The 20,592-nt window shown below is 33.6% G+C and overlaps 1 protein-coding gene across 2 annotated transcripts in view; it reads left to right on the top strand.

Annotated features, from left to right (window-relative positions):
• The window catches only part of TUSC3 (tumor suppressor candidate 3), a 145,905-nt gene that overhangs the window by 89,776 nt on the left and 35,537 nt on the right, over nucleotides 1-20,592 (top strand). For both annotated transcript variants that reach the window (XM_011934895.1, XM_011934894.1), the window contains exon 6: nucleotides 16,124-16,187. In XM_011934895.1, coding sequence (XP_011790285.1) covers nucleotides 16,124-16,187 — 64 coding nt within the window. The remainder of the gene's footprint in view (nucleotides 1-16,123; nucleotides 16,188-20,592) is intronic.

The raw sequence follows: 20,592 nt of genomic DNA, 5'->3' as shown, positions 1-20,592 counted from the left end.
TGGAATATGAGGATAGAATTGTATAGCTCTTTACCTCAAACAGACTTATAAAGGATTTGAATGATTAATCCATAAAGTAAATTTGTGTAAATAACAAGTGTACCAGTATATATATTGTTTTTAAATTTTGATTTTTGAACCCCAATTTTATTGAAGTTATTATGCCATCATCTAAAGATAGAGGGTTGTAAAAAAATGACATCTCATCGTTATTTCCAGCCAGAAAGTGTTTTAATTATCAAAAATTTCTACATTACCATACAGGCACTATATTTTATATAGTAGTTGTATTTGGTAGTTTGTAACTGCTGAAAGCGGTTATTAAAGAGAAACTTTAGAGGTGATACTAACATGGTTCTGAAATAATTGTACTAATGAAGAATTGTGAGCTATCTTGAAACATCTGGTATTAATTCAGATGTTTCAGTGCTACATGATTTCCAAGGTTATACTTTTTTCTTAGTAGGAATGCTAACTATATAATTTCTTGTCCTGTCTGCTAGTTTAAGGTTTCTTTCAGTTTGTTCAGTTTGATAAAGAATCAGTAAATTTAATTGAGAAGATGAATGTTCAAAAGAAAGATGTATATTAAACCCAGAGAATATCTAGAGTGAGAGCTATATAACCAATTCTGGTAGATACTGGTTTTCTATTTTCAGATACTCAGAACTGAATTTTGCATTTTGTTGTTAATAGCTCTCTTGGTAGGATTTCTTCCTCTTTGTACCTCTTTATGATTTTAAACTGGATTATTTTGGAAACTATGATACAACAATAAGAGCATGGAATTGCACATTATACAACTCTGCATTTGAGTGCAGGTGTCCCTTGACACTTCTTGATTAAGCAAGTTACTTAACCTTTTCTGTAAAATGGAAGAATCTGTACACCTCAAGGTTTCTTTTTTTTCTGTTTTGATAATTAAATTAAATAATCTTTATACAGTCCACCCTAATCCAGGACAATCACTGAGTGATTGAAATCTCAGATAGTAGCAAACTCTATATATATATTGTTTTTTCCTAAACATGCATACCAGGATGAAGTTTAATTTATAAATTAGGGACAGTAAGAGATGAACAGCAATAATTAATAGTAAAATAGAACAATTATAACAATATTCTGTAATAAATTATGTTACGTGGATGTGGTCTGTGGTCTGTCTGTCCTTTAAAATACCTAACTGTACTATACCCATTCTTCTTCTTCCTGTGATCTGTCAACCTGATAACTGACTGGCCCACTAAGTGACTAATGGGAGGGTAGCATGTACAGTGTGGATATGCTGTACAAAGGCACGATTCACACCCCAGGGAGAACACAACAGGATGGTGTGAGATTTCATCACACTACTTGGAAGAGCCTGCAACTTAAAGCATGTGAATTGTTTGCTTCTGGAATTTTCCATAGAATATTTTCAGACTGTAGTTGACAGCAGGTAACTGATACCACAGAAAGTAAAACCAAAGGTAAGAGGGGACTACTCTACATTTCCTGATGTAAAAAAATAAAAAATTATTTCACATTTTTCTAGCAGTAGTCTCTGTTTTAGAAAAAAAAAATGCTTCCAGATTATAAATGTAAAACCCATGGGCATACTTTTCTCTGGATATGATGGAACAATTCTTATTTGTTTCTCCTAATGTTTTCCAAATAATATTTCCATGAAAACATATCTCTTTTTAGTATTGAGGTATGATTTATATACAAAAAAATGCAAAGACCTTAAATATGCTATGTAAAATGAGTGTTGATTGTACTTAAATATTCTAATGGAAGGGGTGGACGTGGTGGCACACGCCTGTATCCCAGCACTTTTGGAGGCCAAGGCAGGCAGTTCACTTGAGGTCAGGAGTTCAAGACCAGCCTGGCCAATATGGTGAAATGCCATCTCTACTAAAAACACAAAAATTAGCTTGCTGTGATGGTACACATCTGTAGTCCCAGTTACTCGGGAAGCTGAGGTGGGAGAGTCACTTGAGCCCAGGAGGTAGAGGTTACAGCAAGCCAAGATTGTGCTACTGCACTCCAACCTGGGTGACAGAGCAAGACTCTGTCTCCAGAAAAAAAAACAAAAATTCTAATTGAAGTTTTGTGAATGTTCTTGTTTTCATTAATATGTATTTCTGATTAAGGACAAATCTGAGGGATTTCATATAAATTAACCAGCTTAAAAAAAGCCAATTTAAAGAAAAGCTGTTCTTCATTTTTAAATTAAGCATATTTACAGTGTCACACACTCTTATAAGTAAGTATGATTTTGATATTTGCAAGTCAGTGTAACATTTTTGAAATCTATGAAGTTGTCAAAAATGGAAGTATATTTGATAAAACCAATGTATGGGTAAAAAATTGAGTAAGTATGTATAAGTGCTCTGTTGTAATATACTCATAGACTTGTGATACATTAATTACTAATGATGAAATATACTTTCAAATCTCTAGAGAAATATTTTAATTATATACTAATAGTATATACTAAGTACTAAATATCAATATTTATTTGTTAAGAAACTTCACTGGCAAAAAACTCCTTACCAAAAAATAAAATAATTATTTAATGAGCTCAGTATAAATAGGAAATTAGTAACTCTGGTTTTATTAATTTTAAAGAACATTTACTATGTAACTATTTAAATCATCTTTTTCTCTACTGTTTATGTGATTTTTTGAGTTTAACTGTTCTTCGTACCCTTTTGAGGACTTTAATAATAGCTTCATTTGAGAAATTAAAAAAATAGAGAATTGTAATTAGATGCTCTGAATATTAAAAATCCCTGAATATTTTACTGTAGGGTTTAAATGTATTGTGTATTTAATTGTTTTAAAATATATTGAAGGATGTATTTGAAGCCTTTTCTCCTTTATTGTCTTCTGTAAATAATATCATTTTCCCTGCAATAGACAGAATTCTGGACTTACGGCTTGAAAACAACACTATGACATTATAAATCCGTATATGTTTAAAATACAGGTCTAATGTTATAGATAGTAATTATTGGAATAGTTTAATAGCAATAAATAATTATCCTGAGGCAAAATATTAGAAAAAAATCTTCATTAAAGGAGGTGGAATTTGAATTAGCCTTAAAATCAATGTGAATTTTGGTCTATCAGTAAGAGGAAACATCATTTTTTGAGATGAATCAGGAAAAGAGATGGAACAGCCTTAAGAACCTGTATAGAGGTCAAAATGGGGATAGGATTGTTTGAGAATAATGAAGAGACTGCTTTTACTGAAATATGTGATTTTTTTTATAGAGATGTGAAGAAAATTGTACATAATATGGTATCTCAATTATGTCTGCCTCCAAACTCCTTCCCAGTAAGATCAGATAAACAATTTTGCTTTCCATCCTCTATTAATTTCCTTGTCACATTGTACCTGTTTGAAATCCTATCTCAATATTCCTTACTTACCTCAGTATAATCTACATTAAAAAACTCTGTTTATAGTTAACCATCTCTGGAGTCTTTCCATGTCAGCCTACTGTAATTTCAACTTTTGTGTTTCTCTAGCACTGATTTGGACATATAGCTAAATTGACCACCAAAATTCTATTCTTCATTTTGTACCATACAACTTAATTGCCAATTTTATTAATTTGTGATCTGCTGAGTCCTATAGCAGTTCTCAAGAAGAGAAACACCTTTATCCCCAGTTACGAAGGAGGTTAACTCAAGCGCAGATTTACATCTTACTCTACTAAATCTTTAGTGTTAAACAAAATACTTAAAAGAGAATGAAGATTCTATTTTGCTTTGCATGATTAGACATTTTTAAGTATATATACTGTATTTCCTTTTGAGCCAAGACACTATGTTTTATATTTACTTGTGTTTTGCATTTTATGAAACAGAATATCTAAATACTGGATATTTATTTATTGATAGATTGATTGATTCAAAGATGTTTGGCATAGATTGCCAAGGGATTTGAATTACCTCTAATCAGTTTTAAGTTTTCAAATGTTTGTGAGTAATAGACTGATGAAAGTAGTGATTTTGGAAAATTTAACTAGAAGTGAGGAATTGCAAAGTAAAGATGAGTGATAATCCAAGCATGATACGTTAAACATTCAGACAGAATCATTTGGGTCAAAGTAATAGAAAAGTGACAGTAGAAAATAGGAAATGCCCATTAGCTTTGTGATTGATTGTAAGGCAGAGATGTCAAAGTTGAAGCTTAGGTCATTAGAAGAATGGTTGTCATATTGATAGGTGCATGGAGTGCTGGGAAGATAAATTTGTGTGGAGAATATTGACATTTATTTGTACGGTTTTGATTTTAGAGTGTTAGGACATTCGAGTGGGATATCAAGTCAGAAACCGGTAGTTACTTCATAAGTTGTGAAAATATAGACCTGTCTGGGATGGAGTCTTTCATGTAAAAGAGCTGTTGAGTTTAAGGATACACATCTTCCAAAGGAGAGAAATATAAAAAGAGAATAGAACTTCATGGATAAATAATATATCTCTCTTGTAATTAAAGTACAATTTACCATTTTGGTGACCTCTTTAATTTTCATAAACTTAGATATATAACTTATGTTGATTTTATTTGAAATTCATATATCCTCAATTGAACTTAAATATTAAATGGTCTATATTTGTATTACAAATACTCAAATATGTGTTTACTGTGAATTTGGACGTTAAAATAACTAAATCTTTACTGTACATCCTATCAGTTTTAATGTTGTTGCCTTTTATATAAAAACACACAGTAAACAAGAAATCTTGTCATTTTTCCTTCAAATATATATATATGTATGTATGTATGTATGCTTTCTTTTAAAATATATCCAGGATCAGATCACTTCTTACCACCTGCTACAGGATCAGATCACTTCTTACTACCTGCTGTCGAACTGCCTTACGTCATCAGCATCTTTGGTCTGGATTACTGTAGTAAACTTTCCCTGGTCTCCATGCTTCTATTCTTGCTTCATTATAATCTGTTCTTGACATAGGTCATGTCACTCTTCTCACAGTCTTCCTTTTATGACTCACCATATAATTCAGCATAACATCTAAGTCTTCACCAGCACATTGATGCTCTTACTGTTCCTTGAAGTAAGGAACAGTATGTTCCTTACTTAAGTAATGTTTCTGTCTTAAGGCCTTTGTGCTGACCATTATTCCATCTTTCTTGTATGTGCTTCCCCCAGAATCCATATGACTAACTGCCTTCCCTTGTTCACAACTGTATTCAGATGCCAAAGACAGTTTCTGTGGTGTTTATCCTGACCCTCTTCCCATTTAAATTGCAACCTGTTCCCCATTGTCAATACTTCTGACTCCCTTACTTTTTTCTGCTTTTCCTTTTCTAACAGCACTTTGCACTTACAGTGTACAGTTCATTTTATGTTGTACACATACACATATTTTTAGAGTCACTGTTTTTTGTCTGTCATCTCCCAAACACATACACAAACAGCCCCATGAGGCCGCAGATAATTGCTTTGTTCAGTATTTTATCTCACATGCCTAGGAATGTAACCTGCCATGTATTAGACACTCAATACATATTTGTAGAATAAATAAACATGATAACATACAACCACAATAGCTAACACTGAAGGCTTACATCACACTTTTCTAAAAACTTTAACTTACTATAACGACCTTAATGAAGTAGAGATCCTTTTATCCCTATTTCCCATGCCAGGAAACTGCACCATATGTTGGCTAAATAAAATGCTCAATTCCACACAGAATTCAAGCCTAGCATTCTGGTATGGAACCAGATATCCAAACCATTAGAGTATGGGATTTCTGTTAAACGTGATTATTGTGTTTAGTGCTATAAAGTTTTGTGTTTGTTTTTGTACAGACAAGCCCTTACTCTGTTGCCCAAGCTGGAATGCAATGGCATGATCATCGCTCACTGTAACATCAAACTCCTGGGGTCAAGTGATCCTCCTGCTTCAGCATCCTGAGTAACTGGGACTAGAGGCACTTGCCACCACACTCAGCTAATTATTTTCTGCACAGACAGTGTCTCACAGTGTTGCCCAGGCTGAGTGCTATAAAGTATTTGTAGTAGAAGCAGAAGTGATATATCATTGTTAAATATGGTATATATATATATACACAGAACATTTCTTATTATATAGCTTGACTCACACTGATAGTTTACTGATTAAATATAAAAATGAATTTTGTTCATCTGTAGCCTTCAAGTAGCAAGCTTAAAGAAATGTAAAATTACCTCCAAATTTAAGTCTCATTAGGCAGCCTCAACAAGTAACACTCATTATTAGGTAAACTCAGTCTGAAGGCCTGCAAAGCCATGGTACTGTCAACCATGTTATATAGGCCTAATATCTGAATCCTTACGGCCATTTTTATTTTTTAGACACGTTTCATTTATCATACTGTTGTACTATATTTCATATCAGATGTCAAGATAAAGTCTCTGATGTCAAAGATTTAGAAGCAATGACTTTCCAGATTTGCTCATCACAATGCAGTGGTCCTGGACGTACAGAGCAAATGGATGACATTAGAGTTCCAAAGCTGCTGGCATTAGGTGAACTTTAGGGGAAATGTCATTCTTGAGACCATATAAGAGAAGTTTAAAGAATGTAAATTAAAGCTATCTGAAGTACTGGACATAGTAGTTTAGCATGATATAATGGCACTGAGAGAGACATTTTGATTATATTGCAGTTGAGGCAGTGACCACAAATAAATACAAATCCAGATAATGATCAAAGGGCAATATAACACATATGTGAAAAGGTTCCTTATTAAAGAGTAATTCCCTGGCCACCCAGGGTTCTTGTCATCCATGTTCATGTGCTTATAGAATTGTCAAAGCGTTTTCAAGTGAATACTGAGAGTATTGTGGACATTCATATTCATAGGTACATCAAAAGGAAGTGTAAGAGACAGACTGCTTTAAAGAAGACAATGATTCTTATTTTTTGTTTAAACACATTTTATAGACTTTGCTTGCTAATAACATCTTTTTTATCTCCTAATCACCCCTAAGTAAGAAAAAATGATCTGTACTTAGAAAATGAATTACGCAGTGGTTACATAGCTTTCCTGGGGAAATCATTCAATTTATTGGCAAATCTAGGTTAGGGCACAGAGAACCTGTTCCTAATTCATTTCTTAGACAATCACAGTGCAAAATATTTGGTGATATGAAGCGAGTAACTTCATCCTTAATGCCGAATTATGTAAATTTTAAGTTAAGTTTTTTTCAGTTTTGTATTTTGGATTTACATTTATAATAATGATATGAGAATATTAACGTTCCTTGATATAGTTGCTTTTTTCCCCCCAGGATAGAAAGTAAAACACACACACACACACACACACACACACACATTATATTATACTTTTCATGTATACCCAATGTGACAGCTACAAAAGCAATTCCAGCATAGATATACGTATTTTCTGTATCTTACATTAAAAGCTATTCAGTTGAATTTTAAAATGCTGAAGGATGTAATACTTTTTTATTTTGAACTTTTAATTTCATTTAGTTGCACAAGAAAATTCTATGCAATTATACATTTCAGTTTTTCTTTGTTAGTGAAAAAAATGAAATCTATAAGTCTAGAAATGTATTATCAACAAAACACAAATTACTAAAATTACTTAAGCAGTTCATAGGACAGACTTTTAAAGTTTATATTTAGAAGAAACTTCATCTTATTGTGTTATATTTTTGTTCTCTCAACATTTATTTGGAAAATAAAGTAGAATGAGAAGCTCTCTAATTGGTCCTATTAACAGTTTTGATCAAAAAGTATAAAGTGTTTCCTGAAACACAGTTGATTCCCATTAGCTGTCTCACTAGTGTCTGGGGCTTAGGGTTGTTTTGTGTTATCCTAGGATCCTAGGAGTTTTCCATACCTGCAGTCTGTGTTTTTGTTGACTGACTTTCTTATGGAGGGGCAGTTATCGTGAATTATTTCAGTATATTCTGCTTCGGGTTTCCTTGTAATTAATGGGTTTTGTTTCGTCTCTCTCTTTTTTTTTCTTTTACCTGTAACACCTAGACTACCAGTCTTATTCACAGTGTAATAAAGGTAAAGCTCATCAAGAGAGCTATTTCTCCATTTTACTATCAGGACAGCTAACTTTTTATGAAGAAGGGACTGAATAAGACCAAGCATGGGGCCACAGTTAACCAAAAATCCATGGACTTAATCCAGTCTCTGGTTAGAAGCTACTAACCCACCATTTGGTTCTTCCATCTCCAAAAGGCTCAGTTTCTGTCTTCCTATAATATTTACCATGCCTCTTACAGTATTCTAGAGACGCTCTGAGAATACTAGACAGGATGACTGCAATCTGAATTTTCAGAGATACGTTGTTTGTTACGTGGTGTTGCTTACCTGCCTGATTCACCTCATGTGTAGAATCTTCTATTGCTTGGGCGCAATTTGCCACACGCTCTTTATGTGGCTTCTGTCTATAGAGCTCTCAACTCCCACTGTTCCAATGGAAATTTTTTTATTAAAAAACAAACAAATCATCTTACACTATTAAGATATTTTATCTGGATGTGTAGCAGTTCATTTATTATTGTAAAAAACTTTTAAATTAAAAAAAAAAAAAACCTTCTTACTAGTGAGAAGTTTTCCCTGAATATATAGCCTTTCTGAAAGCTTTTACAGTATTATACATTGCACCTTCCCATACAGCCTCCCACAGAATGTAGTTATTTAGTCATGGCTTATAGCTCTTTAGTAGTACATATTTCTCGTCCTACCACAGACCTGATGTATTGGAATTTCCATATATAGAGCCTGAAAATCTGCTTTTTAAATAAATATCTCTGGTCAATTTCATGCACACATTATTTTGAAATTCTTTTGAGAACCACTAACTTAGGTTAAGTATCAACCTTTTTGATCCTCAAATAGCAAAATAAAATTCCAAGATGACTTGGAGTACGATTGGGCCAGGTAAGGATTTCGTACTCCACAACAGATTGTGCAGTAAGTTCAGCTGAGACATTGCTAAACAATGTCCTGCAACATCAGATGAAAAGAGAATGGTGACTTACTGCTGACACCTCACAGAGAAAAAGTTCTTTGCGTGGCAAGTAATCAAGATTTGTCACTGTTTTCGTGAAGAACAGTTTTATTTCTCTGTTGTAATCATTTTTTAGTGGAAGCCAAATATTTAATGAAGTGCTTAGGAATTTCCAGCAGAAGATACTTCCTGTCTTAAGAGTTCAAAAGTATCTTTTCCTGGACATTAGTATCCTAAAAAAGAAACTGAAAAGAAAATAATTCTCCGTATTTTAGCACACAAAGGAGACTCGGGACTAGTATCATGACTACATTCCCACTAGCTGATAGGTTTTGAAATGCTATCTTATTCACTTAGAATTAATGAGAGGTGTGAACTGAGTTCTGTTCCTCTAAAATTCAGATGTCGAAGTCTTAACTCCCCAGATGTGACTCTCTGGACATGGACCTTTAGGAGGCAATTAAGTTTAAATAAGGTCATGAGAGAAGGTCCCTAATCTGATTGGATTGGTGGCCTTAGAAGTAGAGGAAAGTATAGAGACGTCCACCTGTCTCTGCTCACAAAGAAGAGGTCATGTGAGCACACAGTGAGGAGCTGGCTGTCTTCTGCCCAAGGGGAGTCCTCACCAGACACCATGCCCATTGGCACCTTCATCTTGGACTCTGAATCTCTTAAACTATGAGAAAATAATTTCTGTTGTTTAAGTCATCCAGTCTATGGTATTTTGTTAGGGCAACCAAGCAGACTAATAAGACACTCAGCAAAAATAAACTGATTCTGTCATGCACAGAAAAGCAGATCTCTCATTTTATGTAGACATTGATCAGGAAAACTAGGACTTCTCTACTGGAAAATCTTAAGTAGTTAAGATGAATTTCAGAGATAGTTAGGTTCATTTAAAAACAGTAAGGCAACCCTCTGACTTCTGAGAAGTGTTGTCAAGGAAAATACAAGGTTTTTTCCCTCTTGTTTTTAGGTTGACAGTAAATTATCATATTTTCTTCCTTTTTTTTTTTTGCTATTGCAATAATTTCTGTATTCATAAAGATTACTGAATCAGATGCTAAACAATTGAGAGATTATCACTTAAAAGATTTTCTCAGATTTTGTGTGTCCATTGCCCTTGTTCTGGCAGGTAGTGAATAAAGGACTGAAACAGACTGAAAGGATTTACACTAGTACTTTTTCATGGTGTTTTCAAGGAGGATGAAAGAAAATAGATGGAAAAAAAATTGCATATCATTTCATACTGATTTGCATAAAACTGCATGACAAGATTGGACTGAAAGAATTCATATAGTTAGTCAGAGATAATCAGCCGTGTTTCCTCTAGCTGCGGACAAGCTCTTGGTTTATTTTGCAATCATGTATTATTTTAAAATGCAAGAAGAAAGGACCAAAAAGTGTTTTTGTGGATTTGACCCAAACTGAGACAAATCACCATTTGGGTATCATCCAACACTGTCAAATCTTAGTTTCATTTGTCATTTACTTAATGTTATAAATGGGCCTTTTTAAAATAAGTTATAATTTAAAAAATGATCAAAATTCCGAAATTTAATGGGATTGATTTAAGCATTTTAAAATTTTTTTTAAGTAGGGATTATATGCCAAAGCAAAGCGATGCCAGCACTGCTTTATCAGTGAATAAAAGAAATAATTAATTAATTTTAACACTGTGTATTACTGTCTTCAAAATAGCTATATTCTGGCAAATATGTATTACTGAACAACTTTTTGCACTCTGCTTATATTAGAATTTGGTTTTGATCCAAAGCCCGTTTAACTAAAGCAGTCATTGTTAGGGTTAAACAGGCTGGTTGTTAGTATGTTTTGCTCTCAAGGCTGATAGTATCAGGTTGGTATATAAGGGACTTGCATAAGTTTACAAAAACAAATTACTGGCAAGAGAATTAACTCAGATATAATTTGCTATTACTGAATTAACAATGGGCATAAAGCAGTGGAGATTAATTTTATCATCTGTAAGTCATATGACCTAAGACATTTGAATCTTAGATGATTGATGATGATGATGGTGGTGGTGGTGGTGGTGGTGGTGGTGATAGATTACATTTATTGACTTCTTACTGTGTTTCAGGCATTAGGCTATTTTACATGTATTATCAATTCACTTGTCACACTTTATTATTTCGATCAAAGAGCTTAACAATTTGAAGTTCAGAGTAATTTGCTCAAGGTCTTACTTGTGAAACCCAGGATAGAGAATTGACTTCAGGGAATTTGACTAAAATCTATTTTATAAACTACTGCACTACACTGTTTCTTTCATGCTGTCAGTTTCCAATTTGCCGATTAGGAAACTGAGGCCCAAATTACTGAACTCATTAAGTAACCACTACTTCTTTAAATTGAATGGCCATTATTAGCACTGGAAACTGACTTCTAAGTTCAGTTTGCTTTTTGTTACCATAGCTACCTTCTCAAGTAACAACCTATTGGTCCACCATAGCCATTCTTATCTTCAGAACATGTGTTTAAAAGGATTCCTTAAGGAGTATTTACTACCAGCAGAATTTTAAAATGTTGAAAAAGCAGAACATGCTGACTGGTGTCATCTCCTACTTCTCATCTGCCTCTTTCTACTAAGAATTTAGTAATAAGTGGAATCAGGTTTATTTCACATACTGATATATAGTATATTTAGCTTCATTTCTATTTTATTTTTACTCATTCTTGATATTGCCATATAAGAGGTATAGAAACTATATTAAACAAAATATACGATTTTTTATTTTCAAGTATGTTGAAATTAAGAACATAATATCATTCATATATATTGTTTTCTCATATTATGCTATACTGTTTTTCTTCTACATAAAATTGGGCTTTAAGTCAGTCATGAGTCATGGCAATGAATTTTCTTACAACCTTATTTTTATGAACCATTTTTTTAATTAAACCACTTTTTATTTTATGTTGGTTCAAATGCTCTATGAAATATTCAATGAGGCCAGGTGCGGTGACTCACGCCTATAATCCCAACACTTTGGGAGGCCAAAGTGGGCGGATCACTTTAGGTCAGGCGTTCGAGGCCAGCCTGGCCAACATGGTGAAACTCTCTCTCTACTAAAAATAAAAAAATTAGCCAGGCATGGTGGTGTACACCTGTAATCCCAGCTGCTCGGGAGGCTGAGGCAGGAGAATCGCTTGAACCCAGGAGGCGGAGGTTGCAGTGAGCCGAGATCACGCCATTGCAATCCAGCCTGGGCAAAAAGTATGAAACTGTCTCAAAGAAAAAAAAAAAAAGAAAAAGAAGAAAAATATTCAGTGGACTACACAATTAAAAAACATTGATATTAATGGTTTGTTGAAACATTTGTTCCTTTGGAAGAATTGATATGTATTCATTATCAAAGCCTGCACACATTTTTTTCTTGACTATTCACCTGATCTGAAAATGCATTGCCATTATAAATACAAGTTAAATATATATTTTGAAATAAGTTATCCTGAGTTACTGCTGTTTCCCTCACTCATGAGAATTAGTAAAAAATCAGAGGGGAAAATAAATAAATGAACATCATGCTTTAGCTTTCAGGGAATTCATTATTCAATATTCCCTCTTTCAAAGGATTTTGAAAGTATATACATCTGTTAGAGACAAATTTTTAAGACCAGCTTAAAATCGCAGACCTAAGGTTAATTTTAAGTGAATTAAGTCATTGCTTTAAGGGCCCCATAAATGAAAGCTAACTATCTAAGGTCAGTGTTTAAGACTTCTGCAATACTTACTCCTTCTTATTCTTGTGCTTACTCTTACAGCTTCTGGTGTGTGCCAGTAATCTCTTTGTTGGTAGATAAAATGTAATCTTGTAATTTGTGTGTGTAAGCTGCTTGAAAACATAGGTATTTTTTCCTATAACTGCTGGATTTCTGTTGCCTCAGGTGTTGCCTGATACATACTAATTGATGAACTAAAAATTTGCAAACAAATTCAAGCTAAGTAAATGCTGATGGCTCTTAGGGTATCTACTTTTGATGTGACTTTGAAGACAGAAATAAAAAGATGTACAAAAGTCAGTGCTTTTATAGTATATTAGTGTACATTCCTGAATGTATTTTATAGAATGTTAGTATACATTCCTTAATATTATCTTTTAAAACTATCAGTTCAACACACTAAATTCACTTACAAAAAGGAAATGAATTTCTGAATGCTGTTTGTTGAGGAGATAAATGAACAAAATACAAAGTTTGTTGAAATGGAGACTATGAAATGATTTCTGTTTGATCAATTACACTATTGTATATCATACTATCTTATTTGATTTTTAGGAAAGTATCTTGAGGAATATCCTTTTAATCCTATTTTAAAGATAATTGAGGTTAAGTAGTTTGTTCATAATAACAGTTAGTAGGTGGCAAATTCCAGACTGTCTCCAAAGCCTTTCCTTTCTCCTGACTTATGTATACAAGAAATAAGCTACAAGTGTTATAGATCAGTTTCATGAACTAAGTCTCTAAGGACAAAGCATGATTTATTTTAGCCTAGCTGCACTTTTAAATTGAAAAGAAATACGCAGGTTTCTTGTTATTGTGACTGGAAACACAAAATGCATTGCATGATATGATGCTTTTCTCATACATTTGAGAAAGCATTGAAGGGTTTTGAGCAAAGTAATGATAGGATAGTTTCGGCAATATTCATCTGAATGACAAATCAACTCCAGGGTAGAGGCAGGGAGAGTAAAGGAGGCTATTGCAATCATCTAGGCAAGAGATGATGACTGGTTGGATCAGACAGATCTTGGGGCCTTATTTTTTAGCCTTCTTTGCTCGTTCTTCCTGGGAGTGGTGAAAAGTGGTTGAATTTGGAATGAATTTTGAAAGTAGAGCCAACAGTATTTTCTGAGTGACTGGGTATGTGGAGAGGGAGGGAGGGAGGAGGGAAGGAGGGAATAAAGGCAAGGAAAAGAGTGAAAGAAAAGTAAGGACAGAGACACAAAGGTGATTCCAGGATTTTTACCTAAACAACTAGAAAAATTAAGTTATTCTCCTGAGTTAGGGGAGAATGGGAGAGAAGCAAGATGCTGGGACAGAAAGAGGCAGATGAGGAGTTGCGTTTTAGCTGTTGTCAGACTTCCAGTATATCAGACTAGATACCAATGTGAGAATCATCAATATAGACATAATTAAAGCCATGAAACTGGATGAGAACACCTGGGAAGGCTGAGTAGAGAGAAGAGGCCTAAGCCTTTTGAGCTCTGAGATACTCCAGAGTCTAGAATGTAGGAAGGGAACAGCCTCCTCCTTCCGGAAGAGGAAGAGCCAGTGAGGTAGAATCATCCTGAAGACTGGGGTTCTGGAAGTCAAATGAAGAAGATATTAAAGAGAATGAGTGGTTAGATGCAGCAGATTTTTCAGATAGATTAAGTCCAGTAAGACTTAAATATGACTATAGGATTTAGTAATGGGGGAGTCCATTGATGACCTTGACAAAAGGTTGATCAAAGAAGATTATGTTACTGAAAATAAACAGGATTATAAACCACTCACCTAGAAGACGTCTGAAGTTATTCTCTTAAGTTTGTGATCCTCATAGAGGGAAGCTACTTTGCAGTTGTTATGTAAATTCGGTCATATTGTCCTGTACTGTTAAACTCAGATATGTTCGTCAGTTATTTAAATACTGATTTTAATTACTTTAACTGTCAACATTTAATTAAAGTTTTTACAAAGTTTTACTTGAGGTTTCTCCTGTGTTTTGGCAAGTTGTTAGTGTATGGTGGAAAGGGCATACATACCTATACAAACAGTCCTAGGTGTCAGTCCAAACTTCACCGATTAGTAGTTGTGCAATGTTGAACAAGTTAGGTAAATTTTTCTAAGTCTCAGTTTCCTCATTTGGAAGTTGACAGGTAATAACCACTTTATATGACTCTCAACAGTGAACTGGATAAAAAAAAAAAAAGTGGTACATATACACCATGGAATACTACACAGCCATACAAATGAAATTATGTCCTTTGTAGCAACATGAATGCACCTGGAAGGCATTATCTTAAGCAAATTAGTGCAGTAACAGAAAACCAACTACCACATCTTCTCACTTGCAAGTAGTAGCTAAACACTGAGTACACATGGACAGAGACGGGAACAGTAGACCCTGGGTCTTACTTAAGGTTGGAGGGTGGGAGGAAAGTGAGGATTGAAAAATTACCTATCAGGTACTTTGCTCATTACTTGGGAGACAAAATCATTTGAACATCAAATCCTGGCGACATGCCATTTACCCATGTAACAAATCTGCACATGTACCCCCTGAAAAAGTTTGAAGAAGAAGAAAAAACAAGATACTGTGAGCATACTATCTGCAGCATATGATACAATTATACATCATAAATGATGTAAAAGTTGAGTCATTGATTTGTACTGTAAGCTGCTGTATTTTTTTCTCCAGTATTTTTTAATATAAATAGAAAGCCTAGACAAGGACATTTATTTAAAACAACTCCATAGCAACTGATATTCATAAGAGATATTAACAACAGAAATAATCATGGGAATCAATTTAGAAACCAGATAATCTAGATGGAGATTTGTGTTGGATTTTCTATAATCAGCTGTTATCAACTGTATGCTATTCAATAGGGTAAAACAATTTTAATAATTTTGTTTTGAAAAAATGTAAATGCTATGATGAATTATGTGCATTTATAAAGCTGACCCCTTATTTTAAAAACTTTGATAATGTGGGAAGTAGTGATTAGACATTTGGTCACTTCTGACTTATTTTAAAGGATGAAAAATCATAAAAAAATTAAAAAAAATTGTACTTTTGCAGTAACTCTACAGAAATCATATTTAATGTGTGTATGTTTGTGATAAATCCCTTAACAAGTTATATTAAGTTTACTTTTGATACTAAGTTGCCACCTACAGTTTACAGTAGTATCATCAACCAACATTGTCATCTAATTGCATTTAACTAGTAATTATTTAAAATAAATGGAACCTAGTAGAAAGTAATAAAAATTTAATTAGTAAAAATCTAATTGGATTTTTCCATTGTTTATTTTCATGAGTTAAAACTACAAAATAATTATGAGGCTTTCTCAAACTGTAATTTCTGTTTCTTTGTCTTCTTTTATAGAGCTACATTCATGGGAGCAGCCAGGCTCAGTTTGTGGCAGAATCACACATTATTCTGGTACTGAGTATCCTTTTAAAATATTGATGAATTGAAAAGAGCAAACCAGAGCTACATTGTATTAAATTGACATTTTTCCTGACAGTAAATATCAAGATTTTTAAAAGACATTAAATTTTAAGCTCTACTGTATGACTAATTTCATTTTTTTGTTAATTATTTCCTACTACAGTATAATTTGTTGCTATTCAGTATCATTAACAGATCATAATTTATTTTTTACTGACTGTTGAATTTCAGAATATTACTCTTACTCTGCATTGATGATCTCTGGCTGGATTTTTTTGTGAAGTTTATATGGCTTTTCCCTATGGCATCTTAATGGTGAGAAAAAAGTGCCTTATGGTATAAATAGCAGCTTAAAAAAGGGATTATCATCGTACTGCTTCCCTTAAATATATGGTATGTCAGAAGAAGGAGATTTTGAGTAGTTCAACATGCCTTTTTGGAACATACCAGACTGAGTCAGACTAAGTGTTCTGAATCAGATCATACAATGTAATTTATGATTTGGATTTAGGAGGATAAAGAATGTAGCAGGATAAGAAATAGTAGCAGGATAAGAAAAAGGTAAGGTTAAGCATCTAATCTGAATATTCTTACAATGAAGTAAAATTAGTTTGGACACTGTTTTGGGGGAACGTTGATATTTGTGTGAGTCTTATGAAAATGTTTGAAATTTAAATTCATAGTCTTGCTTGAACATATTGAGTCATTATGAGAATTTAACATGTGCCTCTAGTATCCTTTATAAATTTTGATTACTAGTATCCTGGTTACTAAGGTTCATATTCAAATGAAGTAGTCTAGACCAAATTCTCCAGTACTGTATATAACCAAAGCTGTAAACCTTTAAGTATCTTAGAATTTGTCTAGGCCAAACCTCATTTTATATGTAGGAGAACTAGAGCCCACAAAGGGCTTATGTTATAGGGAAGCCTACGTGAGCTAGAATTAGAATTCAGTTTTCTTTTTCATGGTCTATCGGTTGTGCAAGTACTTAAGTTTTATGTACAATACTTTATTATGGTGTGTGATGTATAATTTCATGAATGAATGTTAGTCATGCCTACTCTTTTTAATCTGGATGAAAAATACTATCTTTTTAACGACACTGAAGTTTTTGGATTTTATTACTTTGTTGTGTCATAACAATGCATTTTTAAAAATCTACCAGCAAAGACTGACCCCTTCAGTTTATTCAAGCATCCTGTTTTATTTGCTTACTGTGTTTTAGGCACTGCATGAAGTGGTGGTATATAGTGATTACTGTATGGTGGGGAAAAGGGATGGAAAATGTTTAAAGCACTTGGAATTCTCGAGAAACTCAAAGTCTTCCTTGTTTGTAAAATCAGGATTAGCAATACTAACCACACGGCATTTTTGTGTGAAGAAAATGAGCTAGCACACATTAAGCATCCAATAATCACAAAAGGCTAGTTGGTTTATTTCTCTCTCTATTTTCCCTTCTTTCTTACTCAGAACTTTGGTGGCTACAGATAATATGCATAAACACATATATATGGGTTGACTCCTATTGATATTGTTTGACTCTGCGTCCCCACAGAAATCTGACCTTGAATTGTAATAATCCTCACATGTCATGGGAGGGACCCAGTGGGAGGTAACTGAATTATGGGGATGGGTTTTCCCCTGCTGTTCTCATGATAGTGAGTAAGTCTCATGAGATCTGATGGTATTATAAAGGGTCATTCCCCTGCACATGCTTTCTCTTGCCTGCTGCCATGTAAGATGTGCCTTTCACCATGATTGTGAGGCCTCTGCAGCCGTGTGGAGCTGTGAGTCCATTAACCCTTTGTTTCCTTATAAATTACCCAAGCTCATGTATGTCTTTACTAGCAGTGTGAGAACAAATACACCTAGCTTTTGACAAAGGTGTAGATGACCGGGAAAAAAAAAAATCATCTAATAAAACTTACCAAAATTCTAAAACTTGAACTGTAAACAGTGAAATGACTTAATTTTTCTAGAGCAAAATTTTTGAACCCATTAAATCATATAACATAATAAAAAGGCACTGTTTTTCAAGGTTTAATGAAAATGAAGGACATGAAGTTGAGAAGAAAATGATTATAAATCTCCTTTATATTGCAGGAGAACTAAAAGATACCTTTCTAAAACTCATTGAACAACACTGACCATCTTCTTCCTATGTCTCAATTCTCAACATTTTTATTTCTTCCACCCTTGATTATGCATGCTTGGATACATACATGAAATTGGGCATATCTGCAGCCCATTTCTTGCTTACATTTGTTTACTTGCCTGTATGCTTTATGGTTTCAAAATTAAGAAACTACTATGAGGAGTACTTGTTTGGCTCTAGTTTGTCTCACAGACTGGAATCGGAAATACATATTTTGCTGTATTTTTCAACAAATACTGAATTTCTGCACACCAGCTTTAATATGGTAAGAGAGTAATGCTTTCTGCACATCAGAGGGGCCTTCAGTGAGAAAAGGAAGTATTTGTATATATGTTTGTAGACATACTCACTCCTCCCTATTAGAAAATAAGGGCAAAGCTGTATTTACTCTCAACTTATTATTTAAAGATATTCAGGAAGCAAAATATGTTAACATTAAAGCAAATTGATAGAAACATAAAGCATTTGTTGCAGGTAAGTTTTTAACTCTCATTTATTGAATTATTGTAGTTTCTTTTGTTGTTGTTGTTGTTCCTAACTTGTTTCAATCCATGGTGTAGCATTTTAGCAGTATACTTTATCTAGATAAAGTGATGAGTTTATTGAAACACATCAGGAATACTGAGCAGAAGGATGAAAAGCTGTGTTGAGATCATCATTTTATTGTATGGCAGGAATTCTCCAAGGTTTCATTTCATGGATCATTGACATCAAGCCGAGATTTAGGATTCAAAGAAATTTCACAAGCAGTATGAATTTCTTCATATAGATCTTAGCAGTGATACATAAAAGAAAAGCCCCATTCTCTTTTTGCTAATAGTCATTATGTGTTGCTTCATTTTTCCTGTTTTTTTTGAACTTTAGACATATCTGTTACTGAGAAAGAGAAAAATTCTTTTAAAATGCTGGACTCATTATCAGTAAAACTTTAAAAGAAATCCAGGCGCAGTGGTTCATGCCTGCAATCCCAGCACTTTCGCAGGCCAATCACTTTAGCTGAGGAGTTTGAGACCAGCCTGGGCAACAGTAGGGGGAACGCTGTCTCTACAAAAAATTACAAAATTAGCTAGATGTGATGGCATACACCTATGGTTCTAGATACTTGGGAGGCGGAGGCAGGAGGATGACTTGAACCCAGGAGGTCAAGACTTCAGTGAGCTGTGATCACACACTACACACCAATCTGGGTGACAGAGTGAGACTCCATCTCAAAAAATAAAAAATAAAAATAATTTCAATAATTTCTCATTCTAGTTTCATTTGACAGTCTACTGCTACTTTTTGAACAATCTATTTTTTTTTTTTTTGTCATTTGTATATTTTTTTTTCTTCAGGCAAAAAGTTGCAAATACCAGATGATTACTTTTCATTTATCTGTAGAGAGAACATTTCTGTCTTTCGGATTTCTTGTCCTAATTTAGTAAGTCAGATTATTAGATGCAGTTGCTATATAGAAAGATTTGCTGAAAAAAACCTAGGAGAAAACAGATGGAGTTATTTTGTATCATAGGTTACAGATTGATATTTACTAAGAATAAAATTGTCTCCATATCAGTAGTGTTTTATTTTTTCAGTACCTTATTTAAGAAAAGAACAATCCTAAGTAGTCTTTGAGAGAAAATTATATGAAAAAATAAGAAACATTATATTTTCATACGGAATATATGTAAACCCTCTAAAAATAACTTACATAGGACTTTATATTTTTGCAAGTAAATTCATTTTTATTTCAGTTATTTTTTCTTTTTTAATGTTTTCACCACCTAATGCAAATGTGAATGAGATATTTTCTGTTTACAGAAAGGTAGGATGACAGAAAAATACTTATAATACAGTGAGACAAATATGCGAAGGAAGTAGCAAGGGAGTAGCTAACTCCCTGTCTAGAGAATTGGCACTGACTTTTCAGCTGGATGTGGAAGTATAAAAAGGAGTTTCAGAGACAGAGAAATGAGTGAGGAAGCTATTTTGGTAGAAGATACAACAGGTACAGAATCATAAAATGAGAGTGAATACTCTTTATTTCAGGAAGATAAATACATCAAGGCTGGAATATACATTTTGAAGAGGTTGGTGAAAGTTTGGTTAGGCTGAACAATGAAAACCTTGCTGAGAAATTTGAATCTTAGCTACAGGGGGTAGATGCAGTGCAATTAATATGCCAATTTTACATATTTGGCATTGAGTAACCTATGAATTCTTTCCGAAGTATTATGAGGTTGAGCTCCACATGTCTTCTTGATAA

Source organism: Colobus angolensis, unplaced genomic scaffold (assembly GCF_000951035.1).
Source record: "Colobus angolensis palliatus isolate OR3802 unplaced genomic scaffold, Cang.pa_1.0 Scaffold14, whole genome shotgun sequence".
Lineage (NCBI taxonomy): Eukaryota > Metazoa > Chordata > Mammalia > Primates > Cercopithecidae > Colobus > Colobus angolensis.
The sequence above is the reverse complement of the archived record's forward strand: the minus strand, read 5'-3'. Positions and strand labels throughout refer to the sequence as shown.